Genomic DNA, 26,807 nt, shown 5'->3' with positions numbered 1-26,807 from the left:
GGTCTCTGTTGATCTTTAACAAGTGTATCAAAGTCAGGCTGAATATCTGAGGTGGAGATGTGAAGCAGACAGATGGTCATCAGTGAGAGACGACCTGAGCCTGCATTTATTCAAATTCATCAAAATTCTGCATTCAGCATCCACCTCTCTCTTTGTGGCATGAGCTGACATTTTTGAGGAGCGGTGCACATTGATTGGATGAATCATTTCTGAGAACAAATAATAATAATAAAAAAAACAGGCTTCAAAATGAAAGTAAGGCAGTTTTAGTTCAGTCATAAAGGCCTGGTCACATGACGACAGCAGAATGAAGGAGAAAAAGTCAAAAAGTCACAAATGGTCTGGAAAAGGTGGATGAATGATCTGCACCTTTCCCATCACCAAAAAGCCTGCACACCAAGAGTGCATGAGTGTGAAAATGAAACATTCACGATCACAGGACCGAAAGTGGGAATAATACCAACCTGTCTCTGGCTCTGTCCACCATGTCTGTCGCTGTCCCCAAGGATAGGTCCCCATGGATCACGCGAATGCGCTTTGCCAGGCTTTGTGCCAGACTCTGCTATACTCTAGAGGACACGCGCACACAGCCACAAGCAGCTTAGGACGTGGACAAAAGTCACCTGTAACACTTAAGTTGATAGAATAGTAAATATTTTATTCTTTAATTTCCAGGTATTTGCAGGTATTCTTTCATTTCCAGGCCAGTCTGAGTCAGCCAAAGGACCGGATATGGCCCACGGACTGGAAAATGCCCAGGTTTTTTTTTTTTTTTGCCAGCTTGCACTCGACCGAGATGGACGCACTTTTCTCTTCTCCCTCCCTCCTTATCTTTCCTGCTTCTGTGGTGTGTTGTCTGTGAGGCTGCAGCTTTGCTCTTCTGGAAACGACAAAAATGGATCTGTTAAAGTGGTCTCTGAACGCAATTGACACCATTTTTTCTACAAGACATTCGGGAGCGGAGGACCCGACCTGTCCTGCTGAGACGCATGTGATGGGTTACATGATGGACTCGTGGAGGAGATGGCAGGTCATGTGCCTTTACATGCTTTCTGTGGAGGACGTCGAAGATGTGTACATATTCGGCTTGGTGGTGACCGGCTTTCTGATGTGTGGTGCGGGCACTCTGCTGGTTTACCGGAAAATCAAGAAAGTGGAAGCAGCTTTGATTGGTCCTTCCAGGCTGCCCTATATGATTGATTCGATTGGGAAGGCAGTGGCTGCGCAGTCGGCGGGGGTTAACCGCGCGTTGGAAAACATCTCGAGCAAGATCGCAGCCCTGGAAACCCGCTATGACCATCTGTGAAGACCACATTCTACATTCAGATGCATTGAGAGCCACTCTGTTCTCAGAACTGTGGAATCTTTCAGGCGTCTGTTAATCTGGCTATTCATTTGGCTTCCCCAAATACAGCTGCACTTCAAGGTCGCTGTGATAAAAACCTCCTCAGAAGATCAACACTTAAGCCTCCCTCCCTGGTCTTCCCACCTCCCCTCAGCTTCTCCAGCTCTGACGTGAACTGTGTTAGAACTGTCCAGGACTTCTCAGACTGCGCAGGGCTGTTCCCTCCCCCCTCCAGGACTGTCGGACAAGGCCGTTGACGGCGCCGAACAGGCTGCCTCCGGAGTGTTCTGATAAACTGGTCCTTTCAAATCTCGGTTGTCGTCCTGTGTCCTTGTTTTGTCTCTGTGATTATTGTTTTTCTGTGCTGATGGGGATTTTTTTTCCTCATTGCCGCTGTGTAATGCAGCGGCTATGAGGGTTTTTTTTCTTCTCCTTTTCCCTCGTGTTTTGCTTTCATATATATGTTTTATGTACCGGGCCGGCCTATGTGTTGAGAGGAGGTTTATGGATGTGCTGAGGGAGGACATGCAGGTGGTTGGTGAGACAGAGGAAGATACAGAGGACAGGGTGAGATGGAGACGGATGATCTGCTGCGGTGAGGAGGAGGATTTGCTAAACTGGTCCTCTTAAATTTTAAATGAACAGAATTGATGTATGATCCCTGGTTATTATGTAGTTATAACACAGAGGGTTTCTTAGTGTTACAACATGAATCTCATTCTTTCCTCTTTCATTTCTGTTTGACTGACAGATACAGTTCACGTTTACTGGTTTATTTATGTTAAATGTTTGTTATCCAAATGATGGAAATGTTACATGATATTACAACATATAAGTCTTAGTAGTTGTAGGAATAAATATTTATTTATTTCATTATTTTTGAGTGAATGTGTTTCATGAGCGTAACAACCAGGACCTGAAGGATTTTTCATTAAAAAAACAAGTAAATAAAATGAAAGTGCAGAGTGTGTGAATAATTGAGCAGGTGAAACTGTTTTAAAAGTTATTGTCATAAACAGATCAGAGAGCAGACAACGAGGACATGAACTCTGTGGAGAATCAATCAATCAATCAATTTTTTTATATAGCGCCAAATCACAACAAACAGTTGCCCCAAGGCGCTTTATATTGTAAGGCAAGGCCATACAATAATTATGTAAAACCCCAACGGTCAAAACGACCCCCTGTGAGCAAGCACTTGGCTACAGTGGGAAGGAAAAACTCCCTTTTAACAGGAAGAAACCTCCAGCAGAACCAGGCTCAGGGAGGGGCAGTCTTCTGCTGGGACTGGTTGGGGCTGAGGGAGAGAACCAGGAAAAAGACATGCTGTGGAGGGGAGCAGAGATCGATCACTAATGATTAAATGCAGAGTGGTGCATACAGAGCAAAAAGAGAAAGAAACAGTGCATCATGGGAACCCCCCAGCAGTCTACGTCTATAGCAGCATAACTAAGGGATGGTTCAGGGTCACCTGATCCAGCCCTAACTATAAGCTTTAGCAAAAAGGAAAGTTTTAAGCCTAATCTTAAAAGTAGAGAGGGTGTCTGTCTCCCTGATCTGAATTGGGAGCTGGTTCCACAGGAGAGGAGCCTGAAAGCTGAAGGCTCTGCCTCCCATTCTACTCTTACAAACCCTAGGAACTACAAGTAAGCCTGCAGTCTGAGAGCGAAGCGCTCTATTGGGGTGATATGGTACTACGAGGTCCCTAAGATAAGATGGGACCTGATTATTCAAAACCTTATAAGTAAGAAGAAGAATTTTAAATTCTATTCTAGAATTAACAGGAAGCCAATGAAGAGAGGCCAATATGGGTGAGATATGCTCTCTCCTTCTAGTCCCCGTCAGTACTCTAGCTGCAGCATTTTGAATTAACTGAAGGCTTTTTAGGGAACTTTTAGGACAACCTGATAATAATGAATTACAATAGTCCAGCCTAGAGGAAATAAATGCATGAATTAGTTTTTCAGCATCACTCTGAGACAAGACCTTTCTGATTTTAGAGATATTGCGTAAATGCAAAAAAGCAGTCCTACATATTTGTTTAATATGCGCTTTGAATGACATATCCTGATCAAAAATGACTCCAAGATTTCTCACAGTATTACTAGAGGTCAGGGTAATGCCATCCAGAGTAAGGTGTTGGGAAAGTGTAGTGACACGGACCCACAACAGGGGGCGCAAATGAACGGTCAATAGATGAGCCAAAATATAACAATTTAATGTTGTGAATGTGCACAACGAACATACAGACAATCTCAGAATATCATAACAGTCAATACACAAAGGTGACGTGTGGGCAGGCTCGAGGATAGAAGACGTCGGTCCTAAGAAGAGCCGGAACCACACGATTTCCGCCGCCCCAGAACCTGGTGAATACTGGAGCCGCCAAGTCCCAAATTCCCAGGTGATCACCGTCCCCGACTGTCGGATCTGGTACTGCTGGAGAAGAACAAAGACAGTCAAGTGTGGGTGTGTGTACACCCAGTAACAACAATGGTGGGAATGCCACCTCCACCTCTCACTCAATAACTTGCAGAGTTCTGTAGAGTCCTCAGGGGAAAAGAGTGCCTTCAGCGCTCTCACAGCTTCCACCGACGGAGGAACTGGTACTCCTGCAAACACTCACAATATACAAATATTGCAATTACAAAACGGCTGAGGATATTACCTCCAATGAAGTATGATATCTCGGCAACGAGGTGGAGATGACGTCTGGTCTTTATGGAGTGAGATGATGTTGAGTAGATGGGTGACGGCTGTCAAGAGGTAATGAGCGACAGCTGTCACCCCCGGCTGTGTCCATGGCGGCAGGGCCCTCTCGTGCCTGAAGCCCGCACTTCAGGCAGGGCGCCCTCTGGTGGTGGGCCAGCAGTACCTCCTCTTCTGGCGGCCCACACAACAGGACCCCCCCCTCAACGGGCGCCTCCTGGCGCCCGACCAGGTTTGTCGAGGTGTCGGCGGTAGAAGTCGGCCAGGAGGGCCGAATCCAGGATGAAGCTCCTCTTCACCCAGGAGCGTTCTTCGGGTCCATACCCCTCCCAGTCTACCAGATATTGGAACCCCCGACCCATCCGACGGACGTCCAGGAGCCGGCGCACCGTCCAAGCCGGCCCCCCGTCGATGATCCGAGCAGGAGGGGGCGCCGGTCCGGGAGCACAGAGGGGTGAGGTGTGATGAGGTTTGACACGTGACACGTGGAAAACCGGATGGATCCGCAGTGAAGCCGGGAGTTGGAGCTTCACTGCGGCAGGACTGAGGACTTTGAGGATTCTGAAGGGGCCAATGTACCTGTCCTGGAGTTTCGGGGAGTCCACCTGGAGGGGGATGTCCTTCGTGGAAAGCCACACCTCCTGCCCGGGCTGGTAAGCACGGGCTGGGGATCGCCGGCGGTCTGCATGGGTCTTCGCCCTCGTCCGGGCCTTCAACAAGGCAGAGCGGGCGGAGCGCCACACCCGACGGCACTTCCGCAGGTGGGCCTGGACCGAGGGCACACCGACCTCTCCCTCCACCATGGGAAACAACGGGGGCTGATACCCCAAACACACCTCAAATGGGGAGAGGCCGGTGGCAGAAGACACCTGGCTGTTATGCGCATACTCGATCCAGGCCAGATGGTTACTCCAGGCCGTCGGGTGCGCGGATGTGACGCAGCGGAGGGTCTGTTCCAGTTCCTGGTTGACCCGCTCTGCCTGTCCGTTCGTCTGTGGATGGTACCCGGACGAGAGGCTCACGGTGGCCCCCAGTTCCCTGCAGAAGCTCCTCCAGACGTGTGAGGAGAACTGGGGACCACGATCTGAGACGATGTCGGAGGGTATCCCATGCAGACGGACAACGTGGTGGACCAGGAGGTCTGCTGTCTCCTGGGCTGTTGGGAGCTTCGGGAGGGCCACGAAGTGGGCCGCCTTGGAGAAACGGTCCACTATCGTGAAGATGGTGGTGTTGCCCTGGGACGGCGGGAGGTCCGTGACGAAATCCAGGCCGATGTGGGACCAGGGGCGATGAGGCACCGGCAGCGGCTGGAGGAGTCCTTGGGCCTTTGTGTGTACTGCCTTGCCCCTGGCACAGGTGGTGCAGGCCTGGATATATTCCCGGACGTCTGCCTCCATAGACGCCCACCAGAAGCGCTGCCGGACAACTGCCACGGTCCTTCGCACCCCTGGATGACAGGAGAGCTTGGAACCGTGACAGAAGTCCAAGACTGCAGCTCTGGCCTCTGGTGGGACGTACAGACGGTTCTTCGGACCTGTTCCTGGGTCCGGGCTCCATGCCAGGGCCTCCCGGACGGTCTTCTCCACGTCCCAGGTGAGGGTGGCCACGATAGTGGACTCAGGCAGGATGGGCTCCGGTGGATCCGACAGTGCAGTTTTGACCTCCTCTTCGTGTACCCGGGACAAGGCATCTGACCTCTGGTTCTTGGTCCTGGGGCGATAGGTGATCCGGAAGTCAAAACGCCCGAAAAACAGTGACCAGCGGGCTTGCTTGGGGTTCAGCCGCTTGGCGGTCCTGATATACTCCAGGTTCCGATGGTCAGTGAAAACCGTGAATGGCACAGACACTCCCTCCAACAGGTGTCTCCACTCCTCAAGAGCCTCTTTCATCGCAAGGAGTTCTCGATTGCCGACGTCATAGTTCCGTTCAGCCGGGGTCAACCTGCGTGAAAAGTAGGCACACGGGTGAAGAACCTTATCGGTCTCTCCGCTCTGGGACAGCACGGCTCCTATCCCTGAGTCAGAGGCGTCCACTTCAACCATGAACTGGCGGCTAGGGTCGGGCTGCACCAAAACTGGTGCAGTAGAGAACCGTCGTTTCAACTCCTTGAACGCGGCTTCACACCGATCCGACCAGGTGAAGGGGACTTCTGGAGAGGTCAGGGCTGTCAGGGGGCTAACTACCTGACTGTAGCCCTTAATGAACCTCCTATAGAAATTAGCGAAGCCGAGGAACTGTTGCAGCTTCCTACGGCTTGTTGGTTGGGGCCAATCTCTCACCGCCGCAACCTTGGCCGGATCAGGGGCGACGGAGTTAGAGGAGATGATAAACCCCAGGAAGGACAAAGACGTGCGGTGAAACTCGCACTTCTCGCCCTTCACAAACAGTCAGTTCTCTAACAACCGCTGCAGGACCTGACGTACATGCTGGACATGGGTCTCAGGATCCGGAGAAAAGATGAGAATATCGTCCAGATATACGAAGACGAATCGGTGCAGGAAGTCCCGCAAGACGTCGTTAACCAAGGCTTGGAACGTCGCAGGGGCGTTGGTGAGGCCGAACGGCATGACCAGGTACTCAAAGTGACCTAATGGGGTGTTAAATGCTGTCTTCCATTCGTCTCCCTTCCGGATCCGAACCAGGTGATACGCATTTCTAAGATCCAGCTTAGTAAAGATTTTGGCTCCATGCAGGGGGGTGAACACGGAATCTAACAATGGCAACGGGTATCTGTTGCGAACCGTAATCTCATTCAGCCCCCTGTAATCAATACATGGACGAAGTCTGCCATCTTTCTTGCCCACAAAAAAGAAACCTGCCCCCATCGGGGAGGTGGAGTTCCGGATCAGCCCGGCAGCTAATGAGTCCCGGATGTAGGTCTCCATTGATTCGCGCTCAGGTCGTGAGAGGTTGTACAGCCTGCTGGACGGGAACTCAGCGCCTGGAACCAAATCAATGGCACAATCGTACGGACGGTGCGGGGGAAGGGTGAGTGCCAGATCCTTACTGAAGACGTCAGCAAGATCGTGGTACTCAACCGGCACTGCCGTCAGATTGGGAGGGACTTTGACCTCCTCCTTAGCCTGTGAACCGGGAGGAACCGAGGATCCTAAACACCCCCCATGGCGGGTTTCGCTCCACTGAACCACCACCCCAGACGGCCAATCAATCCGGGGATTGTGCTTCAACATCCATGGGATGCCCAAAATCACGCGGGAGGTAGAAGGAGTTACAAAAAACTCAATCTCCTCCCGGTGGTTTCCAGACACCACCAGAGTTACTGGTTGTGTCTTGTGTGTGAGTAAAGGGAGGAGGGTGCCATCTAGTGCCCGCACCTGCAACGGTGAAGGAAGCGCCACCAGAGGGAGCCCTACCTCCCTTGCCCATCTGCTGTCTAGCAGATTCCCTTCTGACCCCGTGTCCACCAGTGCTCGGGCTTGAAGGGTTAAATCCCCGCTCAGGATTGTGACTGGGAGTCGTGTGGCAATTTGTGTGTGTCTCACTTGAATGTTTTGACCCCCCCTTAGCCCAGTCTCTAAGGGCGAGTGTTGTCGTTTTGGCCGTTTGGGGCAGTTTCTCTGTGTGTGCTCAGTTGAGCTGCAGAGAAAACACTCTCCACGGATCAGCCTCCCCATTTTGGCCCTGTGCGTTTCCCTAACAACGTCAGCAGGGGGAGCTATTGCCCCACAAAGCGCTGCGGCTGTGGAGCGTGGGGAGGGCGGCCCCTTTTCGAACCCGGAAGGGAGAGGGGCGGCGCGTATCCGGTCACGTCCTTCGCCTCGCTCCCGACGGCGTTCCTCCAACCGATTGTCTAACCGTATAACGAGATCGATAAGCCCATCTAAATCCCGCGGTTCCTCCTTAGCTACCAGCTGCTCCTTCAGAACCAACGACAGTCCGTTTATGAAGGCGGCGCGGAGCGCAACGTTATTCCAGCCGGACCTCGCAGCCGCGATGCGGAAGTTGACTGCATAAGCGGCTGCGCTCTCGCGTCCCTGTCTCATTGACAGCAGCACGGTTGAAGCGGTCTCTCCTCTGTTAGGGTGATCAAACACTGTTCTGAACTCCCCCACAAACCCAGTGTATGCTGACAACAACCGTGAGTTCTGTTCCCAGAGCGCCGTAGCCCAGGCGCGTGCTTTACCCCGAAGCAGAGCAATCACATAAGCTATTTTACTAGCATCTGACGCGTATATGACGGGACGTTGTGCGAAGACGAGCGAACACACAACCTCCGTACGGCTCAGGAGGGCTTATGTATGCTTCAGGGGATGGTGGGAGGGGTTGTTGAACCACCACTGGAACATTTATATCCTGCACAGGGTCGGCAGGAGGACGAGCTGCAGCAGCGCCCTGAGCGCTCGCCGCAATCTGTGCGGAGAGAGCCTCCACCCTGCGGTTCAGGAGGATGTTTTGCTCAGTCATTTGATCCAACCGAGCCGTAAAGGCGGTGAGAATGTGCTGCAGCTCACCAATCACGTCTCCTGCAGACGCCTGCGCTCCCTGCTCTCCCATTGGTCGTTCAACAGCCGGGTGACGCCCCTCGGAGTCCATGACGCTGGCCGAGATATCCTGTTGGGAAAGTGTAGTGACACGGACCCACAACAGGGGGCGCAAATGAACGGTCAATAGATGAGCCAAAATATAACAATTTAATGTTGTGAATGTGCACAACGAACATACAGACAATCTCAGAATATCATAACAGTCAATACACAAAGGTGACGTGTGGGCAGGCTCGAGGATAGAAGACGTCTGTCCTAAGAAGAGCCGGAACCACACGATTTCCGCCGCCCCAGAATCTGGTGAATACTGGAGCCGCCAAGTCCCGAATTCCCAGGTGATCACCGTCCGCGACTGTCGGATCTGGTACTGCTGGCGAAGAACAAAGACAGTCAAGTGTGGGTGTGTGTACACCCAGTAACAACAATGGTGGGAATGCCACCTCCACCTCTGACTCAATAACTTGCAGAGTTCTGTAGAGTCCTCAGGGGAAAAGAGTGCCTTCAGCGCTCTCACGGCTTCCACCGACGGAGGAACTGGTACTCCTGCAAACACTCACAATATACAAATATTGCAATTACAAAACGGCTGAGGATATTACCTCCAATGAAGTATGATATCTCGGCAATGAGGTGGAGATGACGTCTGGTCTTTATGGAGTGAGATGATGTTGAGTAGATGGGTGACAGCTGTCAAGAGGTAATGAGCGACAGCTGTCCATGGCGGCAGCGCCCTCTCGTGCCTGAAGCCCGCACTTCAGGCAGGGCGCCCTCTGGTGGTGGGCCAGCAGTACCTCCTCTTCTGGCGGCCCACACAACATAAGGATCTGGTTAGACACCATGTTTCTAAGATTTGTGGGGCCAAGTACAATAACTTCAGTTTTATCTGAGTTTAAAAGCAGGAAATTAGAGGTCATCCATGTCTTTATGTCTGTAAGACAATCCTGCAGTTTAGCTAATTGGTGTGTGTCCTCTGGCTTCATGGATAGATAAAGCTGGGTATCGTCTGCGTAACAATGAAAATTTAAGCAATACCGTCTAATAATCGAAGAATCGAAAGTCAAAAAAAAAAATATATATATGAGCTGACAGAAATATCATATGACAGCACACAGCAGTCAAGTGTGTGTCTGTGTGTGTCTTTACGTGTGTCTGCATGTGTGTGTGTATCTGTGTGTGGTTTATAAAGCATATTGTGTTGTGTTTTCTCAACAGTTGACTGTAAATCCCAGAAAACAGGTTCCAGAGTCCAACTTCAACAACAACGTGGTTCGCTGTGACATCCAGTACACCGGGAACGCCGCTCACATCTCTGGATGCACCACCACAGCGTGAGACACTTATTTGACATGCTAATTTTATTGTGATGTGTCCTCCAACATGGTGTCTGTAGCTCCTGGGTGGGCGCCGAGTTTACTGAAGCTAATGCAGTTTGAATCAAGTTAGTGAACAAGAGTAACAGTTGAGCATTACTCTGAATTTCATGTTAGCACAGTTCTCACAAGATCTGCTACCTCAAGCAATCTGTAGTTCTCCATCAGTATTCTCACAGCAAACATTGCATCTGTAGTGCTCTTTCTCGGCATGAAACCATATTACTGCTCACAGTTTCAACTACTCTTTCCCATGACTTCATTCTGTGGCTGATCAACTTTATGCCTCTGTAGTTCATGCAGCTGTGCACATTACCCTTGTTCTTAAAAATAGGAATCAGCACACTTCATCTCTGCTCCTCAGGCATCCTCTCACTTTCCAAGATTTTCTTAAACAATCTGGTTAGAAACTCTACTGCCATCTCTCCTGAAGATTTCCATGCCTCCGCTCGAATGTCATCTGGACCAACTGCGTTTCCACTCTTCATCCTTTTCATAGCAGCCCTCACTTCATTTTTACTTATCCCTTGTACTTCCTGATTTACTCCACATCATCCAGCCTTTTCTGTCCCTCATTCTCTTCATTCATCAGCTCCTCAAAATATTCCCTCCACCTTCTCAACACACTCTCCTTGTTTGTTAGCACATTACCATGTGCATCTTTTGTGATTTGATCCTACTGGTGGTTGGCTCTCACTGCGGTAGTGTATCACTTCCTGTTCCGGAGCACAGCGGTGTTTTTCTGTATCTGTTAGCTGTTTAATCTGCGCAGTTAGATTGATCTAGTTATCTAGATTACGATTTGTTTCCCAGTGTAATCTTTACGTGCCTTAACTAAAGCACTCCTTCTGCTGAATCACCTCTAAATTATTTACACATTATTCACTTTGCGTGTTTTTAGGAATCCGCTAGCTTAGCGCAGCTACTAGCTCTTAGCCGATTTAGCATGGCGGCTTCTCCTGTCTCTCCCGCACTTTTCTGCTCTGGGTGTGAAATGTTTAGTTATTCCTCGGCCTCCTTTAGCAGTAACGGTACTTGTAATAAGTGTAGCTTATTCGTAGCTTTGGAGGCCAGGCTGGGCGAATTGGAGACTCGGCTCCGCACCGTGGAAAATTCTACAGCTAGCCAGGCCCCTGTAGTCGGTGCGGACCAAGGTAGCTTAGCCGCCGTTAGTTACCCCCTGGCAGATCCCGAGCAGCCGGGAAAGCAGGCTGACTGGGTGACTGTGAGGAGGAAGCGTAGCCCTAAACAGAAGCCCCGTGTACACCGCCAACCCGTTCACATCTCTAACCGTTGTTCCCCACTCGGCGACACACCCGCCGAGGATCAAACTCTGGTTATTGGCGACTCTGTTTTGCGAAATGTGAAGTTAGCGACACCAGCAACCATAGTCAATTGTCTTCCGGGGGCCAGAGCAGGCGACATTGAAGGAAATTTGAAACTGCTGGCTAAGGCTAAGCGTAAATTTGGTAAGATTGTAATTCACGTCGGCAGTAATGACACCCGGTTACGCCAATCGGAGGTCACTAAAATTAACATTAAATCGGTGTGTAACTTTGCAAAAACAATGTCGGACTCTGTAGTTTTCTCTGGGCCCCTCCCCAATCAGACCGGGAGTGACATGTTTAGCCGCATGTTCTCCTTGAATTGCTGGCTGTCTGAGTGGTGTCCAAAAAATGAGGTGGGCTTCATAGATAATTGGCAAAGCTTCTGGGGAAAACCTGGTCTTGTTAGGAGAGACGGCATCCATCCCACTTTGGATGGAGCAGCTCTCATTTCTAGAAATCTGGCCAATATCCTTAAATCCTCCAAACCGTGACTATCCAGGGTTGGGACCAGGAAGCAGAGTTGTAGTCTTACACACCTCTCTGCAGCTTCTCTCCCCCTGCCATCCCCTCATTACCCCATCCCCGTAGAGACGGTGCCTGCTCCCAGACTACCAATAACCAGCAAAAATCTATTTAAGCATAAAAATTCAAAAAGAAAAAATAATATAGCACCTTCAACTGCACCACAGACTAAAACAGTTAAATGTGGTCTATTAAACATTAGGTCTCTCTCTTCTAAGTCCCTGTTGGTAAATGATATAATAATTGATCAACATATTGATTTATTCTGCCTTACAGAAACCTGGTTACAGCAGGATGAATATGTTAGTTTAAATGAGTCAACACCCCCGAGTCACACTAACTGTCAGAATGCTCGTAGCACGGGCCGGGGCGGAGGATTAGCAGCAATCTTCCATTCCAGCTTATTAATTAATCAAAAACCCAGACAGAGCTTTAATTCATTTGAAAGCTTGACTCTTAGTCTTGTCCATCCAAATTGGAAGTCCCAAAAACCAGTTTTATTTGTTATTATCTATCGTCCACCTGGTCGTTACTGTGAGTTTCTCTGTGAATTTTCAGACCTTTTGTCTGACTTAGTGCTTAGCTCAGATAAGATAATTATAGTGGGCGATTTTAACATCCACACAGATGCTGAGAATGACAGCCTCAACACTGCATTTAATCTGTTATTAGACTCTATTGGCTTTGCTGAAAAAGTAAATGAGTCCACCCACCACTTTAATCATATCTTAGATCTTGTTCTGACTTATGGTATGGAAATAGAAGACTTAACAGTATTCCCTGAAAACTCCCTTCTGTCTGATCATTTCTTAATAACATTTACATTTACTCTATTGGACTACCCAGCAGTGGGGAATAAGTTTCATTACACTAGAAGTCTTTCAGAAAGCGCTGTAACTAGGTTTAAGGATATGATTGTTATGTGTCGGACGCAGCTCGGAGAACCGACCAGCGTTTGAAGGACCCAGTATGAAATAAGCAGAGCACGGTACAAAGGCTAACTGAATTTAATACATAACAGTGACCATAATAATAATAAAAAGTGCGGTCTGGCGTGGTGCGCTCCCAGCAGCGCTAATGGTCCGGAGCCAGAAGCTGTTTCGGACCCAAGGACCCCGCCGACACCCCCCAGGTGGCCGCAACAACCGAGTCTGTGAAAGAAGGAACCATTATGTGAGTCCACACTCTACACACAGAACACTTAAAGGTGTACAAACAGCAAACACTTCCTGGCTTGATTACTGATCAGCTTCCAACCTGCAGGCATGGAACATCTCGTTCACAAATCACCACTGCAGTGGAAGCTGATACATGACTAACATACAGCTCAATACAATAAGGTGTGAGGGACACCACATTTACTGACTGTATAACTGTTAGTCACAAAATCCAACGTACCTCAGGAAGTGTGCTGACGAGCGTGAGACCTCACCCTCTCCTCTTTCACAGACCGTGCATCAAACCTGGACATTCTCAGCGTCCGCTGCTGATGAGATGGCTCCCGAGACGACGATCTCACCCGTCTGGTCACAAGGTCGAGTCTCTGGCAAATGCACACTGTGCACTTCAGTCTTAAATGCCAACATACTCCAATCCCTCCAGATGCACCTCAGCTGTGAGTCCTGACGAGTCGCAGGTGATCAGGGTGAAGTCCTAACAGCCTCAGCAACACAGCCACTCAGTCCCAAATGCACGCCACCTGGGAGGAAACCAAATGACAAACAAACCGGCAGCCAGGCCCCCCCAGCCATACAACAGTACCCCACCCTCACGGGAAGCCTCCCGGCGACCACACACACCTGGCCCAGGAGAAACACCCCCCTCCAGGGACCATGGCTGGAAACCACGTCCGCGCTCGTCCTCCAACAGACTGCCCGAACTGGCTGCATATTTGCCCTTGGTTCCAACAGTCTTAGCACAGGTGTGGCCAGGAGTTCCTACACCTGTGCGGTCAGCCTTTAACCAAACGTGTGATTAGTCAAAACAAGACAACCAAAACATCCCCCCCCCCGCCCCAGGGGACCGTCCCATCAAACCCCAGGGAAGGGGAGAAAAGAAAAACAACCCACATGTAAACACACAAACAAAAATGCCAAAAGACCCCCCCCTTCCTCCCCCCCAAACGACACGCAGGGACCAACACCCCCCAGAGGGCCACCCGCCAGCTCAAGGAGTAATAACCACGGCCGAGGTCCCTCTGGGATCCACCGTCACCCATGGGGACTACCAGCGCCCCCCAGAGGACCACTCGTCAACCCCAGGAGACGCCTCCCCACACGACCAATGGACCCAGCCCCGGCCGCCCACGGCTAGATGGACCCAACGCCCTTTTCCCCCCCAGAGGACACCACAGTCAAACCCTGAGGGTGGAAACTGGGGGAGGAAAAAAAAAAACAAAAACCCCAAACCCCCCCCCCCTCCCCTCCCGGGTGCAGAGGCCACCTGGGAAACGCCCAGCTCAACCTAACTGCACCCCTCCAGCAATGCCGACACTACGGCACCCCCGGCTGGAGTCAGAGGAGAAGAGAGGGCATAACAAAAAACAGAGAAAGACAACCCAAATACCACCCCATCACCCCCCAGGGGACCGTTCCATCTAACCCCGGGGAGGGGGGAAACAAAAAGAAACAAAAAAAAAAAACAGACCAACACACAGTTATTTGGGTCCCCGTCTTTCCTTTTCTTTTTTTGTGTAGCAAAGGCTGCAGGATCACACCCCCAGACAAACAGTGGACAACAAAAACAAAAACCCACTCAAAAAACACCCACACAAAATGAACCAACACAAAACAAATCAGTGAGTTATACCGTCAAGCTCAACCACATGGAACACACCTGTTCCTACTCAAGAGCTTGACGGTACCGTGATTCAGGCACACAAGGGGGAACCAGAGTGCTAAAAAATGAAAAACCCCCTTTGGTGACAAAAAACAAACGAGCTGCATCCTCGTGCGCAGCTGTGTGCAACAACCAAATGTGCTCAACTAAATAACGCCGGAGCTGAAACAACAGACGCAGTAGTTACCTTTTATCCGGGGAAACGGGGCTACGACTGTAGCACAGGAAGCCCAGCGACCCGTGCTAACAGAGCTCCGCCGTGCGCGTGAACCCATTACAAACGCACTCTTGCAGCTCCCGTTTAAGCCTCTTATCCGGTCGGAGTGTGACACGAAGCTGTCGCCAGTCACACTCCACCACGACCCACGGATAAGGCACAAACACAGGACACGGCTGCAAGAGAGCACAAATTAGTATCTAGTAATGGGTTCTCAAACACGCACCTTCCGGGCGGAGAGCCCCGCAACTGATCCGGATAACCACTGAACGTCTGCTGCCGCCTTCCCGGCGCGTTACCGTCTCTGCTACCGCTGGGTCCGTGATGTTAGGCCAGAGACTACTGTTATGTGTCGGACGCAGCTCGGAGAACCGACCAGCGTTTGAAGGACCCAGTATGAAATAAGCAGAGCACGGTACAAAGGCTAACTGAATTTAATACATAACAGTGACCATAATAATAATAAAAAGTGCGGTCTGGCGTGGTGCGCTCCCAGCAGCGCTAATGGTCCGGAGCCAGAAGCTGTTTCGGACCCAAGGACCCCGCCGACACCCCCCAGGTGGCCGCAACAACCGAGTCTGTGAAAGAAGGAACCATTATGTGAGTCCACACTCTACACACAGAACACTTAAAGGTGTACAAACAGCAAACACTTCCTGGCTTGATTACTGATCAGCTTCCAACCTGCAGGCATGGAACATCTCGTTCACAAATCACCACTGCAGTGGAAGCTGATACATGACTAACATACAGCTCAATACAATAAGGTGTGAGGGACACCACATTTACTGACTGTATAACTGTTAGTCACAAAATCCAACGTACCTCAGGAAGTGTGCTGACGAGCGTGAGACCTCACCCTCTCCTCTTTCACAGACCGTGCATCAAACCTGGACATTCTCAGCGTCCGCTGCTGATGAGATGGCTCCCGAGACGACGATCTCACCCGTCTGGTCACAAGGTCGAGTCTCTGGCAAATGCACACTGTGCACTTCAGTCTTAAATGCCAACATACTCCAATCCCTCCAGATGCACCTCAGCTGTGAGTCCTGACGAGTCGCAGGTGATCAGGGTGAAGTCCTAACAGCCTCAGCAACACAGCCACTCAGTCCCAAATGCACGCCACCTGGGAGGAAACCAAATGACAAACAAACCGGCAGCCAGGCCCCCCCAGCCATACAACAATGATTCCTTCTTTATGTTCTCTAATGCCATATACCAACACAGTGCAGAGTAGCTACCTAAACTCTGTAAGTAAGATAGAGTATCTCGTCAATAGTTTTACATCCTCATTGAAGACAACTTTGGATGCTGTAGCTCCTCTAAAAAAGAGAGCTTTAAATCAGAAGTGCCTGACTCCGTGGTATAACTCACAAACTTGTAGCTTAAAGCAGATAACCCGTAAGTTGGAGAGGAAATGGCGTCTCACTAATTTAGAAGATCTTCACTTAGCCTGGAAAAAGAGTCTGTTGCTCTATAAAAAAGCCCTCCGTAAAGCTAGGACATCTTTCTACTCATCACTAATTGAAGAAAATAAGAACAACCCCAGGTTTCTTTTCAGCACTGTAGCCAGGCTGACAAAGAGTCAGAGCTCTATTGAGCTGAGTATTCCATTAACTTTAACTAGTAATGACTTCATGACTTTCTTTGCTAACAAAATTTTAACTATTAGAGAAAAAATTACTCATAACCATCCCAAAGACGTATCGTTATCTTTGGCTGCTTTCAGTGATGCCGGTATTTGGTTAGACTCTTTCTCTCCGATTGTTCTGTCTGAGTTATTTTCATTAGTTACTTCATCCAAACCATCAACATGTTTATTAGACCCCATTCCTACCAGGCTGCTCAAGGAAGCCCTACCATTATTTAATGCTTTGATCTTAAATATGATCAATCTATCTTTGTTAGTTGGCTATGTACCACAGGCTTTTAAGGTGGCAGTAATTAAACCATTACTTAAAAAGCCATCACTTGACCCAGCTATCTTAGCTAATTATAGGCCAATCTCCAACCTTCCTTTTCTCTCAAAATTCTTGAAAGGGTACTTGTAAAACAGCTAACTGATCATCTGCAGAGGAATGGTCTATTTGAAGAGTTTCAGTCAGGTTTTAGAATTCATCATAGTACAGAAACAGCATTAGTGAAGGTTACAAATGATCTTCTTATGGCCTCGGACAGTGGACTCATCTCTGTGCTTGTTCTGTTAGACCCCAGTGCTGCTTTTGATACTGTTGACCATAAACTTTTATTACAGAGATTAGAGCATGCCATAGGTATTAAAGGCACTGCGCTGCGGTGGTTTGAATCATATTTGTCTAATAGATTACAATTTGTTCATGTAAATGGGGAATCTTCTTCACAGACTAAAGTTAATTATGGAGTTCCTCAAGGTTCTGTGCTAGGACCAATTTTATTCACTTTATACATGCTTCCCTTAGGCAGTATTATTAGACGGTATTGCTTAAATTTTCATTGTTACGCAGATGATACCCAGCTTTATCTATCCATGAAGCCAGAGGACACACACCAATTAGCTAAACTGCAGGATTGTCTTACAGACATAAGACATGGATGACCTCTAATTTCCTGCTTTTAAACTCAGATAAAACTGAAGTTATTGTACTTGGCCCCACAAATCTTAGAAACATGGTGTCTAACCAGATCCTTACTCTGGATGGCATTACCCTGACCTCTAGTAATACTGTGAGAAATCTTGGAGTCATTTTTGATCAGGATATGTCATTCAAAGCACATATTAAACAAATATGTAGGACTGCTTTTTTGCATTTACGCAATATCTCTAAAATCAGAAAGGTCTTGTCTCAGAGTGATGCTGAAAAACTAATTCATGCATTTATTTCCTCTAGGCTGGACTATTGTAATTCATTATTATCAGGTTGTCCTAAAAGTTCCCTAAAAAGCCTTCAGTTAATTCAAAATGCTGCAGCTAGAGTACTGACGGGGACAAGAAGGAGAGAGCATATCTCACCCATATTGGCCTCTCTTCATTGGCTTCCTGTTAATTCTAGAATAGAATTTAAAATTCTTCTTCTTACTTATAAGGTTTTGAATAATCAGGTCCCATCTTGTCTTAAAAGATAAACATGTCACTCCCGGTCCGATTGGGGAGGGGCCCAGAGAAAACTACAGAGTCCGACATTGTTTTTGCAAAGTTACACACCGATTTAATGTTAATTTTAGTGACCTCCGATTGGCGTAACCGGGTGTCATTACTGCCGACGTGAATTACAATCTTACCAAATTTACGCTTAGCCTTAGCCAGCAGTTTCAAATTTCCTTCAATGTCGCCTGCTCTGGCCCCCGGAAGACAATTGACTATGGTTGCTGGTGTCACATTTCTCAAAACAGAGTCGCCAATAACCAGAGTTTGATCCTCGGCGGGTGTGTCGTCGAGTGGGGAAAAACGGTTAGAGATGTGAACGGGTTGGCGGTGTACACGGGGCTTCTGTTTAGGGCTACGCTTCCTCCTCACAGTCACCCAGTCAGCCTGCTTTCCCGGCTGCTCGGGATCTGCCAGAGGGGAACTAACGGCGGCTAAGCTACCTTGGTCCGCACCGACTACAGGGGCCTGGCTAGCTGTAGAATTTTCCACGGTGCGGAGCCGAGTCTCCAATTCGCCCAGCCTGGCCTCCAAAGCTACGAATAAGCTACACTTATTACAAGTACCGTTACTGCTAAAGGAGGCCGAGGAATAACTAAACATTTCACACCCAGAGCAGAAAAGTGCGGGAGAGACAGGAGAAGCCGCCATGCTAAATCGGCTAAGAGCTAGTAGCTACGCTAAGCTAGCGGATTCCTAAAAACACGCAAAGTGAATAATGTGTAAATAATTTAGAGGTGATTCAGCAGAAGGAGTGCTTTAGTTAAGGCACGTAAAGATTACACTGGGAAACAAATCGTAATCTAGATAACTAGATCAATCTAACTGCGCAGATTAAACAGCTAACAGATACAGAAAAACACCGCTGTGCTCCGGAACAGGAAGTGATACAATACCGCAGTGAGAGCCAACCACCAGTAGAGGCAAGCAAGAGGATCCAACCACCCCAATAGAGCGCTTCGCTCTCAGACTGCAGGCTTACTTGTAGTTCCTAGGGTTTGTAAGAGTAGAATGGGAGGCAGAGCCTTCAGCTTTCAGACTCCTCTCCTGTGGAACCAGCTCCCAATTCAGATCAGGGAGACAGACACCCTCTCTACTTTTAAGATTAGGCTTAAAACTTTCCTTTTTGCTAAAGCTTATAGTTAGGGCTGGATCAGGTGACCCTGAACCATCCCTTAGTTATGCTGCTATAGACGTAGACTGCTGGGGGGTTCCCATGATGCACTGTTTCTTTCTCTTTTTGCTCTGTATGCACCACTCTGCATTTAATCATTAGTGATCGATCTCTGCTCCCCTCCACAGCATGTCTTTTTCCTGGTTCTCTCCCTCAGCCCCAACCAGTCCCAGCAGAAGACTGCCCCTCCCTGAGCCTGGTTCTGCTGGAGGTTTCTTCCTGTTAAAAGGGAGTTTTTCCTTCCCACTGTAGCCAAGTGCTTGCTCACAGGGGGTCGTTTTGACCGTTGGGGTTTTACATAATTATTGTATGGCCTTGCCTTACAATATAAAGCGCCTTGGGGCAACTGTTTGTTGTGATTTGGCGCTATATAAAAAAAATTGATTGATTGATCTTTTACCACCCTAATGTGCTGCACAACCTTTTTAGCTCTGTCCCTTTGTCTAGCCAATTCGTACACGTCCTTTTCTCCTTTCTTACTATTCAACTTCTTGTACAGCTCGCAATATGCTTTTCGCTATACACCATTTCTTTTTCACCAACCCCTTTCTTCTTATATTTTCCTGAACATCTTTGTTCCACCACCAAGTCTCCTTGTCTTCCTTCCACTGCCCAGATGAAACATCTAGGACCTTCCTAGCTGTCTCCCTCACCACATCTGCAGTACTTTTCCAGTTGTCCAAAATTTATTTCCCTCCATCCAGTGCCTCTCTCACCTGCTCAATGAATTTCACAGCAGTCTTCCTCCTTCCGCTTCCACCATCTGATCCTTTGTTGAGCTCTCACTCTTCTTCTTCACCTCTAAAGTCATTCTATAAACCACCATCCTATGCCATCCTAGCTACACTCTCTCCTGCCACCATCTTACAGTGTCCAGTTTCTTTTACAACACCAATTCCAATGAAGTTGGGACGTTGTGTAAAATGTAAATAAAAACAGAATACAATGATTTGCAAATCCTCTTCAACCTATATTCAATTGAATACACCACAAAGACAAGATGTTTAATGTTCAAACTGCTAAACTTTATTGTTTTTGTGCAAATATTTGTTCATTTTGAAATGGATGACTGTAACACATTTCAAAAAAGTTGGGACAGGGCAACAAAAGTCTGGGAAAGTTGATGAATGCTCCAAGAACACCTAAATGGAAACAGGTGAGTGTCATGATTGGGTATAAAAGGAACATCCCCAAAAGTCTCAGTCATTCACAAGCAAAGATGGGGCGAGGATCACCACTTTGTGAACAACTGTGTGAAAAAATAGTCCAACAGTTTAAGAACAATGTTTCTCAATGTTCAGTTGCAAGGAATTTAGGGATTCCATCATCTACAGTCCTTAATATAATCAGAAGATTCAGAGAATCTGGAGAACTTTCTACACGTAAGCAGCAAGGCCGAAAAACAACATTGAATGCCCGTGACCTTCGATCCCCTCAGGCAGCACTGCATTAAAGACCGACATCATTGTGTAAAGGATCTTACTGTGTGGGCTCAGGAACATTTCAGAAAACCATTGTCAGTTAACACAGTTCATCGCTACAGCTACAAGTGCAAGTTAAAACTCTACCATGCAAAGTGAAAGTCATACATCAACAACATCCAGAAACACCGCCGCCTTCTGTGGGCCTGAGCTCATTTGAAATGGACAGACGCAAAGTGGAAAAGTGTGCTGTGGTCTGATGAGTCCACATATCACATTGTTTTTGGAAATCATGGACGTCGTGTCCTCTGGTCAAAAGAGGAAAAAGACCATCCAGATTGTTACCAGTGCAAAGTTCAAAAGCCAGCATCTGTGATGGTATGGGGGTGTGTTAGTGCCCATGGCATGAGCAACTTACACATCTGTGATGGCACCATCAATGCTGAAAGGTACATCCAGGTTTTGGAGCAACACATGCTGCCATCCAAGCAGTGTCTTTTTCAGGGACGTCCCTGCTTATTTCAGCAAGACAATGTTAAGCCACATTCTGCACGTGTTACAAATGGACTGCATTTATATAGCGCTTTTCCATCTGCATCAGACGCTCAAAGCGCTTTACAATAATGCCTCACATTCACCCCGATGTCAGGGTGTTGCCATACAAGGTGCTCACTACACACTGGGAGCAATAGGGGATTAAAGACCTTGCCCAAGGGCCTTTAGTGATTTTCCAGTCAGGCTGGGATTTGAACCGAGGATCTTCTGGTCTCAAGCCCAACGCCTTAACCACTAGACCATCACCTCCCCCTACCAAGAGGCCGACTGCTATAGGCTGGTGACTAAACAATAGCTCTAGCTCTACTACAGCACAATAGGTGCTAACTAGAGCTATTGTTTAGTCACCAGCCTATAGCAGTTGGCCTCTCGGTAGGAGGGGTCTGTTTAGATTTAAAACTCCAGCTTTTGTGGCTTCTGTTTACAAGAGTCAAGACAGAAGTCAGACTACCAGAGCAAGAATTTTAGCTGAGGAAGCTTCTGCGATTTGAAGCGAAACGTCCTCGCATCAAGCAACCCAGTCCAGTCGAAGATTCAAGCGTCTCTAATTATTGAGTGTTGTTAGAAGGAAAGGTGATGTAACACAGTGGTAAACATACCACTGTCCCAACTTTTTTGAAACGTGTTGCAGGCATCCATTTCCAAATGAGCAAATATTTGCACAAAAACAAAAAAGTTTATCAGTTTTAACATTAAATATCTTGTCTTTGTGATGTATAATTTTTTTATTTTAATAAATTTTCAAAAATCTAAAAGTAAAAAATCTTTTCACATTGTCATTATGGGGTACTGTGTGTAGACGTTTGGAGAACAAATTCATTTAATCAATTTTGGAACAATGTGGAACAAGTTAATCGCTGTGAATACTTTCTGGATGCACTGTAAACTAAAGTGTTTAAAACATTTTTAAATTTTGACAATTATGGCATTGTTCGCCAAAAACTACAAAAACAAAAACATCTGAGAATATTAAAATATTTCATATTGAGTTTTAACAACTCAGTAATTCTGCAGTGTAAATACCATGAATCTCTCTGTCTGGTTCACTACGCACAACTGCAATCAGGGGTAAGACTGCTGACTTGACAGTTGTCCAGAAGACACTCAGACTCTGTCCACAAGGAGGGTAAACCACAGAAGGTCACTGCTCAAAGGCCGGCTGGAAAGTTACCTGGAAAGGAAAGATGTGGTCTGAAAAGACGCACAAGCAACAAGAGGCCTTGAGAAGATTGTCAAACAAAGCCAATTCAAGAACTTGAGGGAGCCAGTTAGATTACTCAAAAAATTTAATTCAGTAATTACGTGATTGGCCAAGTGGATGACTCCCAGAGTTTCTCTTTGATGTTTTGTCAAGAGGAAGATGTGAGACACCAGTCCAACAATTCAGATGAGAAAAAGGCCGCTATCAAAGTCACCTGCTCTTCCAGAACACCTCAGTACGCTGATCACCTCTGCACGGCACTGATCCACTAATTCATTCTATAGGAGCCCAAACCAAGTATTGAGGGCACAAATTAACATATTTTTCAAAAGTTTAACATTTCTGTATTATAATTGCATTTTTTTTTTTTGGTTGATCTTATGAAATGAGACGGGATGGAGGGGGGTGATCAGGAAGCATGGTCTCCACAATCTGAATCTGAGTGGTGTTCAGTTGTTGGATTTCTGTGCTAGCCACAGTTTGTCCATCACGAACACCATATTCGAGCACAAAGGTGTCCATAAGTGCACGTGGAACCAGGACACCCTGAGCCAGAGGTCAGTGATCGACTTTGTGGTCGTATCATCTGACCTTCGGCCACATGTCTCCGACACTCGGGTGAAGAGAGGAGCTGAGCTGTCGACCAATCACCACCTGGTGTTGAGTTGGATCCTCTGGGAGGGGAGGAAGCCGGTCAGACCTGGCAGGCCCAAACGTATCATGAGGGTAGGCTGGGAATGACTGGCAGAACCCTCTGTCAGCGAGGTCTGCAACTCCCACCTCCGGGGGAGGTTGGAGACATGGAGTCCGAGTGCAACATGTTCTCCACCTCCATTGTCAATGTGGCCGAGCGTAGCTGTGGTCGCAGGGTCTCTGGTGACTGTTGCGGCGGCAATCCCCGAACCCAGTGGTGGACGCCGGAAGTAAGGGATGCCGTCAAGCTGAAGAAGGAGTCCTACTTGCCTTTGTTGGCAGGTGGGACCCCGGAGGCAGCTGACAGGTACCGGCAGGCCAAGCGTGCTGCAGCCTGTGTGGTCGCAGAGGCAAAAACTCGGGTCTGGGAGGAGTTCAGGAAGGCCATGGAGGAGGACTATCGGTTGGCGTCAAAGAAATTCTGGCAACCCGTCCGACACCTCCGGAGGCGGAAGCAGCTCCCCACCAACACTGTCTGTGGTGCAGGTGGGGAGCTGGTGACCCTCACTGGGGATGTTGTTGGGAGGTGGAAAGAATACTTCGAGGATCTCCTCAATCCCATCGTCACGTCTTCTGAAGATGAAGATGAGATGGGGGACTCAGAGGCGGACTCATCCATTACCCAGGCCGAAGTCACCTAGGTGGTCAGAAAGCTCCTCAGTGGCAAGGCCCCTGGGGTGGATGAAATTCATCCAGAGTACCTTAAGTCTCTGGATGTTGTGGGACTGTCTTGGTTGACACATCTCTGCAACATCGTGTGGCGGTCTGGGGCAGTGCCTCTGGATTGGCAGACTGGGCTGGTGGTCCCTCTGTTTAAGAAGGGGGGCCGGAGGGTGTGTTCCAACTATAGGGGAATCACACTCCTCAGCCTCCCCGGTAAGGTCTATTCCAGAGTAATGGAGAGGAGGATTCGACCGATAGTCGAACCTCGGATTCAGGAGGAGCAGTGTGGTTTTCGTCCTGGTCGCAGCACACTGGACCAGCTCTACACCCTCTATCGGGTGCTCGAGGATTCATGGGATTTCGCCCAACCAGTCCACATGTGTTTTGTGGATTTGGAGAAGGCGTTTGACCGTGTCCCTCAAAGCGCCCTGTGGGGGGGTGCTCCGGTAGTACGGGTTCCGGGGTCTTTTGCTAAGGGCTATCAGGTCCCTGTACGGCCGCAGCAGGAGCTTGGTTCGCATTGCCGGTAGTAAGTCAAACCTATTTCCAGTGCACGTTGGCCTCTGCCAGGGCTGCCCTTTGTTCTGTTCATTACCTTTATGGACAGAATTTCTAGGTGCAGTCAGGGTGTAGTGGGGGTCCGGTTTGGGAACCACAGAATCTCGTTTCTGCTGTTTGCAGACGATGTAGTTCTGTTGGCTTCGTTAAATCAGGACCTTCAGCGTGCACTGGGGCGGTTTGCAGCTGAGTGTAAAGCGTCCGGGATGAAAATCAGCACCTCCAAATCCGAGGCCATGGTTCTTGACTGGGAAAAAAAAGGTGCTTTGCCCTCTTTAGGTCGGTGGAGTGTCCTTGCCTCAAGTGGAGGAGTTTAATTATCTTGGGGTCTTGTTCACGAGAGAGGGGCGGATTGAGCGTGAGATCGACAGATGGATCGGTGCAGCATCTGCAGTGATGCGGTCGCTGTATTGGACCGTCGTGGTGAAGAGAGAGCTGAGCAGAGGGGCAAAGCTCTCGATTTACCGATCGATCTATGTTCCGATCCTCACCTATGGTCATGAGATTTGGCTCATGACCGAAAGAACAAGATCGCGAGTACAAGCGGCCGAGATGAGTTTCCTCTGCAGGGTGGCTGGGCACTCCCTTAGAGATAGGGTGAGGAGCTCGGTCACTCGGGAGGAGCTCGGAGTCGAGCCGCTGCTCCTCCACGTTGAAAGGAGTCAGTTGAGGTGGCTCGGGCATCTTTTCCAGATGCCCCCTGGATGCCTCGCTGGAGAGGTGTTCCGAGCACATCCCATTGGGAGGAGGCCCCGGGGAAGACCCAGGACATGCTGGAGGGACTACGTCTCTCGGCTGGCTTGGGAATGCCTTGGGCTTCCCCCGGAGGAGCTGGGGGAGGTGTGTGTGGATCGGGAGGTCTGGGCGGCTTTGCTTGAGCTGCTGCCCCCGCGACCCGACCTCTGATGAAGCGAAAGAAAATGGATGGATGGATGGATGGATGGATGGATAGATGGTTGATCTTATAAAATGTTCTAATATTTGGAGACACATTTTCTGACTTTGGAAGTGTAGGCCTCAATTATCAAAATTAAAATAAAATAAACTGCTTGAAACATTTTAGTTTATGTGTCATGAGTCTTGAATATGTAAAAACTTTTCACTTTCTGAAATAATTGACAAAAATATTAACCTTTTCCATGTTATCTAGTTTTTGAGATGCAGCTGTGTCCTCAGTGAATATTTCACCTCCATCAGTTGATTGGTTCAAATCTGATCGCTGTGATCAACAGTTCGATTTCCTGCTGCTGTGAAATTAAACTGTTTGTGTGTCATTTTATAATTAAAGTTCTTAAACTTCAGTAAGAAACAAAACAAAGTTATTCAATAAATAACCTGGAAAAGTAACAGCATTAAACATTCTCTGTCTCTCATTAATACTGTCGATCAGTGATTGATTATGTTGTTTCTTACTGTTTTTTGCAGAAGCTGAGCTGATATTTCCAAACGAAACTCGAAGACGAAGCCAGAATTGTTTCAGAACACAAAGAAGAAATAGTTTTTACTGTTTGTGAATGTTGACATAAGAACTGATAAAACTCATTTTTCATGAACTCAAAAACGACAGGAAAATAGTCCAAGTGTCAGATGAATCTCTCGGCTTCACCAGCTGATCGGATCCAACAAAAATGTTAAATGAATAGGACCAGAGGGACAGAGGGGACCCCCCCACCCCTAGTCCACAGATGCTTTATAATATGGATTTTGTTCCATTCCACTGAGTGTCTCCAAAATGAACTGACCCATAAATGACACTTGTCCAGAGCTCAGTGTGTATTTTTACCTGACTTGTTATGAACATGCAGTTATAGTATATTAATAAAATTTGCTTGAATGAAAACTGTCATGTTGTGTGTGAATATATTACAGCTGCAAAATTATTATTATTATGATTTTGCATTAAGAATTTAATTGTGTAATTTATCAAATGTTAGCAAAGTGTAAAAATTGATCACTCACATTTTCCAAACTGATGTGTTCAAGTTATTTTGTGGATAAACCACACTCACTCACTCACTCACTCACTCACTCACTCATCTTCAACCGCTTATCCGGGATCGGGTTGCGGGGAAAAAAAAAAAAGCTTAAATGTTCTCGAACTAAACTAAATTTCAACATTTCAGCAACCTTGAAATACTTTGATGGTGCCATCTAGTGGAGAGTGGGTGTGTGTGTGCTTTGCTTCACCCGTCACAGCTCCAAGGTGGAGCGCGCGGGGGGGGGGGGGGGGGGGGGGGGGGGGCGGGGGGGGTGTAAGAGAAAAAGACATTTTTCTAAAATATTTAATGTAAGTTTTCTAACATAATAATAAAATTGTTAATACATTGACAGGTTGTTAACTGTTATTTGTCTTTATTTTCTTGCCCAAATATTTAGCTACAAATGCAATTAGATTGACAAAAAAGCCATTAATACTACTACTAGTACTACTACTACTACTACTAATATATAAAAACACGTGACTGGATTTTTTTTTTTTTTTTTTTGTCAATGTATATTTTTGTGGTCAGCAGCAGCTGCCTTCGGCAAAGATCGTCTATTGAAACAACCAATCGGCTTCCAGAAACACTAATGACGTTCAGCCGGA

General features: G+C 47.9%; 1 protein-coding gene across 1 annotated transcript in view; it reads left to right on the top strand.

Moving 5' to 3' along the window:
* Nucleotides 1–25,703, top strand: part of LOC117511314 (protein-lysine 6-oxidase) — a 49,116-nt gene extending 23,413 nt beyond the window's left edge. The window contains exons 6-7 of the mRNA XM_034171342.1: nt 9,772–9,887; nt 25,646–25,703. Coding sequence (XP_034027233.1) covers nt 9,772–9,887; nt 25,646–25,652 — 123 coding nt within the window. The 3' untranslated portion in view covers nt 25,653–25,703. The remainder of the gene's footprint in view (nt 1–9,771; nt 9,888–25,645) is intronic.
* Nucleotides 25,704–26,807: the final 1,104 nt, after the last annotated feature.

The sequence above is a fragment of the Thalassophryne amazonica genome, chromosome 5 (genome assembly GCF_902500255.1).
Source record: "Thalassophryne amazonica chromosome 5, fThaAma1.1, whole genome shotgun sequence".
NCBI lineage: Eukaryota > Metazoa > Chordata > Actinopteri > Batrachoidiformes > Batrachoididae > Thalassophryne > Thalassophryne amazonica.
Note: the sequence above shows the minus strand (reverse complement) of the source record. Positions and strands in the feature narration are given on the sequence as shown.